An 8,864-nucleotide genomic window follows, 5' to 3' on the forward strand; every position below is an offset into this window, starting at 1 on the left:
CAGGAGTCTCCGGGACAGGAGTTTCTGGTCAGGGGTAACCTCCCGGTGTACTATGTCTTCCGTCAAAACATGTTTGCTGTAGGGATACCACTGCCAGAAGGTGGCGAACACTTGGTCCCAGGAACTCCTGAGCACGCTCTGGCCCAGGAAATATTTCACCATTGTCCCGGCCAGGAAGAACTCAACAGCCGCGAAGCATTAGGAGTGCGGAGCCCGGGGAGCACGTGGAGGCCAGGCCAGAGCTCGGCGCCCGCCCCGCCAGGCTCGCTCAATCACCACTGTACCGCACCCAAGCTTCCGCCGCCATGAGGAGTGGTCAGAGGATATAGCATTTTTAAAACATGAAATTAGAGAAAACGACTTGACGGCACATAACAACAACAACAACCCCCCAGGTCCACTCCACTATGCAGCCTTCGCTCTGGACTCCTGTCATGACGAAAATACCTAATCACATATGCCTTTTAAACAGTTTTCTCCCTCATCTGTTTCAATGCAGTATATGTTATTGAACCCCTCTTTCGCAGTCTCCCCCCCCAACCCCGAGATCAGTCCTGTTTTACAACAGTGACAGCACGCAGTATTTGTCCTTTTTTGACTGAGATACTTCACTCCGCATAGTGTCCTCCGGGGTCACCATTTTGAATAATATTGCCTGAGTTCCTTGCTTTTCAGTGCAGCATAGTAGTCCGTTGTGTGAATATATCACAGCTTCTCTCTCCATTCATTTGTTGATGGGCACTTAGGTTGTTTCCAAGAAAGCCACGATAAACATGGGTGTGCATGTATCTGCTTGGATGTAAAAAGTGCTAAATCTTAATAGAAAGAGACTTCCTCATCTTTCCTGCTGAGTGGCTGGTGAGTTCAATCTACTAACTAAGCAATTCTGGTAGGCTAGTTGGGTGTGGAGCTGCATTGCCAGAACAGATACAGGGTCTTCGAATCTACTGGCTGTACCATAGCGGAAAGATGGACCATCTCCTTCTGTTGTGACTCAGTAGCATACAGCAACAGTACTTCGGCATTTCACTTACTGAGACTCTTTTGAAATACTAAAATGGATTAAGGGGGGAAAAAAACTAAAATCTAAAAAATTTCTTGTCCAGTTAACCATGTATCTGCCCGTCAAATAATTACCCAAAAGATACGTTTATACAAGAACCTGTACATAAATGTTAATAGTAGCTTTATATATAATTGTCAAAACCTAGAAATGACTAGACTGTTAGTTGTTGAATGGAAAAACAAACTGTGGTACATCCATACAGTGAAAGGCTACTCATTAATAAAAAGAAATGAAGTACTGATACATACAACAAGATATGGATGACTCAAAATTATTAAAATAGTGACAGAACCAGACTGTAAGATTCCATTCATGTGATCTTTTGTGTTGCAGACTACATCAGTAGTGGCCAGGGATTAAGAGGAAGTATAATAAGGGTTTGATTACAGGGGACATCATCACTGAATGATGGAATTGTGCATCTTTCTTGGCTGGTTCTTGCATAATACCATGTATTTGTTAAAACTCAGCTGTACATCGACAAAGATTGAAAAATGTAACCTATAAGAGAACTTTTTTTTTTCACATAAGAAAAAATTTTTAAGCATGAAAATATTCTTTTATGTTTTAGCGTCTTTCATGTTTAGGTCTGAGGAATGAAATATTTTTAAGGTAATATGTAAGTAATTAGTGTAAACCCACTATTTTCCCTTTTTAAAAAATTTCTTAGGTGTTGAAGTGCCATCAAAAGACTCTTTGCCAAAGAAAAGGCCAATTTATGAAGATAAAAAAAAGAAAAAAGCACAACATCTAGAAAATAAAGGTTTGTATATAAAATAGCATTTTATTTAAAAACTATTTTGTTACCTTTTCTCGACAATTTTCAAAACTGTCTTTTTAAAAAAAAATTAAATTCAAAATAGATATTTAAGCTTTTCATTCTCCTTTTTTTTCTCTCAAAAATAGGGTTTAGCTATATTTTCTCCTGGTGGTTTTTTTACTGTTGTCATTTCATTCTCGCCTGATGGAGATGGCAAGCTAATGAAAAGTAACTTTAACCAAAAAAAAAAAATCTGTTCTAGCCTGATCTTGTGATCTGCTGGCAAGAAGCTGTGCTGCAATCCCAAAGACATATGGTTTGAGGCCACCAGCTACTCTGTGGGAGAAGCCTGGGCAATCTCCCATGAGATTAACTGCCTCTGAAAACCTGTCAGAGGGTCAGCTATGGTTCAGTTCCGACTCTACAGTAAACAACACCTGCAACTCTATGAACCGTAATTATTAACTCTGAAGAACGGAAACCTACATTTTTATTTTTTCTTGTATATTTTCTGAGATTTTGCATTCTGTTCATTGGATACAAAAACATGGTTCCTATAAAACAAAAGTATTACTGATATTTAAGCAGTGTTTTCTAATCTTGTTGGAGAGTGAGGCTTACCCTACTGCTTTTCGTTCAACATTTAAAGGAGCATCTGTGTGTGGAAAAAATACACAGAAATTATGTGTGGTAAAAAGATTACTAACCCCATTTCTACTTTTTTGTCAGTGTCAGAACCAATAGAATTAAGTGCTGCTATTCAAGTTGTTGAACAGGGTGTACCTGACAAAGAAGAGACACTACCTCCTGTTGAACCAGGTTGGTATTACTAGCCAGTTTCCTAATAAGTGTTCTTGTTTTGTCATAGCTGTTTAATTATCCATTAAATTATTTGGGGACAGAAATGTTCTTCTGTATAGCCTTTTCTTCTCATAATTCTTTAAACCATTTCATTTCCCATCTTGAAAAAGTACAGAAATGAAGCTTGAATCATTTTAATTATTTTAAACCTGTTAGAGACCAGGTTCTATTTGGTAACTAAAATTCAGCTTTATTCATTTTTATGTGAATATTTTAGGTCATATTTGTGCCAGCAAAAGGATTGCTAATTATCAGGGATGTTTAGGTAAAGGTTTCTGAGTCTGTCTTCCTCCTCAAGATGACTTATTCTTAGAAATTATTATTGTTAGAAAATAATTACTGCAGTGAAGCAGATGCCCCATGTCTCATTTTTGTCTGATTGTAAATTCTTACATTTATAGGATGGATTGAGATTTTTTACAAAAAGATACATGACATTTTATCTTTCCTTAAGTAAATACTGAATGCATTTTGGGATCTTTAGGAAACTCTTAACATCTAGATGTCTAGCTTTTTAATTATTTCAAATATAAAAACGTCATTAAGTTTATTATGAGACATTTAAAAAAGTAGTAAATTGTCAATCACTTAGTGTTAACAACTTACAAGTTGTTAGTTAGCCATTTTGAAAAGATAATTCTTATGCCATAACATAACGTTTCTGTTTTTGTAAAGCAATCTTTTCCTAGGTAAATTCTGTACTTTTAATGAAAATTTTGTTTACAGAAGAGGAAGAAGAAGCTGAGGATGGTGGGTTAGATGATTGGGAAGCAATGGCCAGTGATGAGGAAAGAGAAAAAGGTAAATAACCACATATTAGTAAATCTAACAGTTATTGGAGGTATGGACATTTAAATGAATAGCCATTCTCTTTAATAGGATAGTTCTCTGAACATTCCTGTTGATATAGGCAAGTCTTGTTCTCTCCTTTGCCGTAATTCTTAAACTCTCATGTGAATTTCACTGCCTTGAAACTGCCTTGGATTTTTAAAATACGTTTGTCTTAGTCATGATGCTATAAATGGGACTCAGTTATATAAGTGTAAAACCCTAATTGGTATGAAAGGAGCCATGGGGAATAGTATAGAATAGGCTGTTAAGTCTAAGGCCAGCTGTTAGAACCTACCAGCTATTCTGGAAGGACAGAGATAGGCAGTTTTCTCCTACAATGATTTACAGCTCCAGAAGCCTTGATGGAGGATTGCTGTTAAGTTGTAATCAACTCAACAGTAGTGATAATCACTATGAATGAAAATTGTTGGTTTTCCTCCCATTATTTTCTATCCTTTATGACTTGTATTCACTAATTTGTTTGAATTTTTTTCCCCCTAAAGGTTTTGAGGTGGTTGTTTGACTCCTGATTTTTTAAAAAAAAAAATTTATTTTATTAATTTTAATGAACATTTACAGAGATTTTGGATTTCCATTCATTCATTATTGCACTTTTCTCCCTGTCCCCCTGCCCCAGTTCACTCCTCTCCTTGAAAAGCAAAAGAAAACCTCCTTCATTGGTGTACTATCCACCCCCGCCCCCCTTCCCCGACTTCTTGATTTTTGAGCGTTTTTTCCTAATGTGCATATTTGATGCTATATATTTTTCTTTAAGAATGACTTTACCCAAATCTCAGAAGTTTTGATACGCTAATAGTTTCTAATTTCCATTTTAATATCTTACTTGTTTTTACTTATGATTGATCGATTGATTTATATTTCTTCCACATGTAAGGGTTTTCTGATTATCATTTTAATATTTCACTGTGGTCAGTAATTGATTCTGTCCTTTAACTCTTTTGAGAGACTTGCTTTACAACCAAGCATATGACCAATTATCATAAATATTCATTTGATATAAATAGATCTTAAAAAAAGCATAATGCTCAAGACGGACATTCTTAACTAAGTTAAATTATTTGGTTTATGAAGTCATGAGAAGATAATTTCAGCTCAAGGTTTAAAGGTAAAATCTTAAGGTAATTGTTTCAGGGTTCACCATCTTCTGTGTCTTTGTTCTTGTTTGCCTTCAAGTCAGAATCAATGCATAGCTGACCTTCCAGTGGGTTTTCAGAGACAATAAATAGCATGGGAGGAGATTGTCCATTCTTCCACACAGAGCGGCTGGTGGCTTCAAACCATGTGCCTTTTGGATTGTAGCCCAGCTTGTTACTACGAGGCCACCAGAACTCCGTGGCTCTGGGTTTGATGAAGATTCTTTTTTGTATATTGTTTAATCAAAAGTTCAGTAGTGGTAACCAGGCACTGTCCAGTACTTTTGGTTCATAGTAAAAAAAATTTAAAGTTCATGAAAGCATTTCATTGTCTTTTGTTCTTGATTCTCCTTTGTTACTTCAGGTCCATTAAGACCAATTAGTTGCCCTGTGGATGGCCAAAGAAGCATTAAATACATTATTAGGCTCATAATCAGAAATCATCAAATTCTGTGTGTGAGGATCAAAAGCTAATGTTTTTTTAAAAAATGTCATTACTATAAATATACCACATAACCTTTTTTGTATCATACAACTTTTGCCAATTTTTACTGATCTGCAACTTACTTCATTTTTGTGTAAATAAATCTCATGTTACATGATTTTTGCCAGCTGTGTTCTAGCTAGCTAGCTAGCTGTTTCTCTAAGTGCACTGTGCTGATTTTTCAACCCATACCTTAAAAAGAGAAGGGAATGGAAGGATGATTTGGTGGGCAAAAGCATCATCTAACACATGTGTAATTTGCATAGAGTATAGTATTGACACTAATGCTATTTTAGCTTTACTAAAAATATATTTTTTTAAAACCCTTTAATATATTTATAGAGAAAGGAGTATTCTAGGTTAACATTTCTTTTTAGGGTGTTTTTTTTTTTTTTATCATTCCCCAGTCTTAACTTCTGCTGTGCTTATTTATTAAAAAGGTTAGGGATCAGCCTACATTTTCCGTTTTTACTGTTTTAATCATGATATCTACCCACAGGTTAATTTCTTACTCTATTTTGAAGTTGTAAGAATTCTGTAATATCTGGTTTTATGTTTTTGTCAGTTTTGCATTGTTCTGAGCAATTAGCTTTTTGAGGGATTCCAGTTACACCTGTGACAGAATTTCTTCTTACGTTCCTTATTTTCTACCATACTGAGTCTCTGGTTTTAAGATTTTTCTTCTAATGTTCATTTTAGTTTAATCTCTCAACCGTTTCTGCTCTACTTTTAAACCCATTCATTGAGTTCTTAATTTTGTCCGTTTTCCCATTATTAGAATTTCTATGTAGCATTTTAAAAATAATTTCTAATTCTAAGATTTTTACTCTTTTGCTCTTTGAGGTTCTAAGTCTGATCATTTTAAAAGTTTGATTTCATAATGCCAATATATAGAAGTGTCCTGGGTCTCTGTGCTTGTTTTCCTCATATGCTTTGTACATTTGTATTCCTTTTCTCTGCCTTTCTATGTCTATCTGTCATTCTGTCTGTCTTTCTTGTTGCATATCTGCTTCACCCCTTGTGGCATAATTCATAATGTTTGGGGTTGCTGACCCAAAAGTCAGTGGGTTCAAATCCACCAGGTACTCTATGATAAAAAGATAAGGCAGTCTGTTGCCTTTAATAGGTCATGGTTGGAGAAATAGTATTTGTATGTGTGTATGTATCATATTTTATATGCATGATATATATGTGTGTATAAGTTTTTATATGTATTTATGGAAATCTTTGAGGGCAAAGATAGTGTATATGTTTCATATTCAAGATTGAGAGGATCTAAATGTAACCTACTGGTAATGGGGAGGCCCTTTTTATTTAAACGTCATCATTTCTTCTAAGGGAAGGTAGCTTTTAGGATTTTACCCCTCAGTAAGTGGGTTATCCAATGCCATTCACCCAGTACCTCTTTTGCGCTAAGTTTTGGTGATTCTGCAGTCTGAATGTCTAGACCCCCTAGCGCCAAGAGACTATTCCTTAGATTCCTTTGACATTGTTTTCTCAGATTCTGAAATGGTCCCAAAGCAAAAGGAGTACTAAACATTAGGCTAACCTTGCCTGAGTTTCTGCCTGTCTTAGATCCTGATTCAGTAATACTTTATCAACCTCAGTAAGAATTTTGTGTTAGTTTTTAAATGCTTTAGTTGCTAAATGACTGTTTTCGTTATGTAACATATAAATACATGTTGCAGTTAAGATTAATGTTGCAGTTAAGATAAAGATTATGTGGAATTAATGCCATAGTGTAATGTTAGTGTTACTGCTTTAACTAGTGTATTTGCTTTATTACTTTACCTAAAGTCTCTGTATCTTAACTTAAATGCATCATTTTAACTTTATTTTTAAAAAATCTTTTCCTTAAAGAAGGAAATACGGTGCATATAGAAGTTAAAGAAAACCCTGAGCAAGAAGAGGAGGAAGAAGATGAGGAAGAAGAAGACAGTGAAGAAGAGGAAGAAGAAGAAGGAGAAAGCGAAGGCAGTGAAGGTGATGAAGAAGATGAAAAGGTGTCAGATGGAAAAGATACAGCAAAAACTTTAGATAAAAAACCAAGTAAAGAAATGAGCTCAGAATCTGAATATGACTCTGAAGATGATCGAAGTAAAGAAGAAAGGGCTTATGACAAAGCTAAGCGGAGAATTGAGGTACTTGTTTTTTCTTCTTTTTTGTATCTCCACTATCTATAATCATTAAACTCATAAAACTAAAATATTTAACTTAACTATATTTTAAAAATAGATTTTCAGAGCCAGTTTTCTATTTTTAAATGATATATGGTTGCTTGTTTATTCTAATGTAATTATCTCTAAGTTACTGTTTCATCATTTGTTCTTTTTCCCCCTCAAGTATTAATATGTCCTTTGAGTGGTGATCCATGTGTAGGTGCGGAGATATTTTGAGCATATCTCTTCTATATTATAATTGCTGGTTCTGTGATTGTCTTTACTTGACTAATTTTTTTTTTAGAAGAAAACTGTTTTATCCCATAGAAAGCATCTTAAATCAAAGTAGTTGTGAAAGAGGGCCTTAATAGCTTGATTAATAAAAGGCTAATTAAAGCTTTGCTCAGTTTTCTCCACCATGCAATTTAGATTCCAAACTTTTTAAGGAAATAAAACCTCTGAATAAATATAAAAAGAAGGCACACCAACATTGACCATAAACTACTTTTTTTGAAATGCCACTCAAAATTAAAACAATGAAAGCAATATAACTGTCAAGCATTATGTGCTAATGTATTTAACTAATTTTTAAAATTTGGTGGGATTGAAGATGCTTCTGTTTAGTAAAGACCATGTATATATGGCTATGTATGTATTTCTTAATTTTGCAGACTCACTACACTTCAAGAGAAAGCATTTTTTAGTCTGCCAGCCTAGTTTAAAGTTTAAATTATCTACTACAACAAGTAGTTAGCTTGAGAATGTATAACAGTTTTAAAATGGAAAGTAGTTTTAACTATCTTTCCATATATAATTGTGATTTTTCAGATTTGTTTGAATAGCTAAATATGAGGGTTTTAATTTTATTTTATATTTCTTCTGTGAAGTTGAGCTAGGAATAAATTTCCTGAATTTTTAAATTTTCTGATCCTTTTCCAAAGGATCCAGGCAGCCTCTTGTTCTAAACTAGCGTTCTTCAACTTTGGCACTGGTGATTTCTTTGCCAGGTAATTCTTTTTTACAGGGATATTTCTTTGTAGAATGTTGATCAGTATTCTTGGATTCTGTTCACTGTATGCCAGTTGTATTCTTACTGTGTGTATTCAAACCAGTTCCTTTCTGTAGTGATGCTTGAGAGATTGGTCAAATATCTGTATTATATTTGCAGAATTAAAAAGAAAAAAGAATATTAAACAGAAAGTATGTTTCCCCATTATCCTACTTCCTAGACTTATTAATAGGTTTGTGCATGAGGTTAAAAAAAGAAAAAATTAAAGAGTTGAATATGTTTATAGATACATTTCCCTCCAGCCAATTTAGCAATACGTTGTGAAAATTGTAGTTTTTTTCATAAACTATTTTAAGGTATGATTTTTATGTGTTGTTGTTGTTATGTGCCGTCGAGTTGCCTACGACTCATAGCGACCCTATGTACAACAGCCCTAAACTCTGCTCTGTCCTGTGCCAATCGCACTCTCTCTGACATTCCCATCCCAATTATCCCAGTCACTGAATCAATCCACCTCATAGAGGGCCTTCCTCTCCTGCG

General features: G+C 34.7%; 1 protein-coding gene across 1 annotated transcript in view; it reads left to right on the top strand.

The window, feature by feature from the left end:
• The window catches only part of EIF5B (eukaryotic translation initiation factor 5B), a gene marked incomplete at its 3' end in the record, with an annotated part of 91,235 nt that overhangs the window by 35,577 nt on the left and 46,794 nt on the right, over window positions 1-8,864 (top strand). Inside the window, exons 7-12 of the mRNA XM_006887854.1 lie at window positions 1,737-1,829; window positions 2,221-2,223; window positions 2,556-2,645; window positions 3,414-3,488; window positions 4,742-4,744; window positions 7,017-7,297. Coding sequence (XP_006887916.1) covers window positions 1,737-1,829; window positions 2,221-2,223; window positions 2,556-2,645; window positions 3,414-3,488; window positions 4,742-4,744; window positions 7,017-7,297 — 545 coding nt within the window. The remainder of the gene's footprint in view (window positions 1-1,736; window positions 1,830-2,220; window positions 2,224-2,555; window positions 2,646-3,413; window positions 3,489-4,741; window positions 4,745-7,016; window positions 7,298-8,864) is intronic.

Source organism: Elephantulus edwardii, unplaced genomic scaffold (genome assembly GCF_000299155.1).
Source record: "Elephantulus edwardii isolate Elephantulus edwardi_28Jun2011 unplaced genomic scaffold, EleEdw1.0 scaffold00062, whole genome shotgun sequence".
NCBI classification, from domain to species: Eukaryota; Metazoa; Chordata; class Mammalia; order Macroscelidea; family Macroscelididae; genus Elephantulus; species Elephantulus edwardii.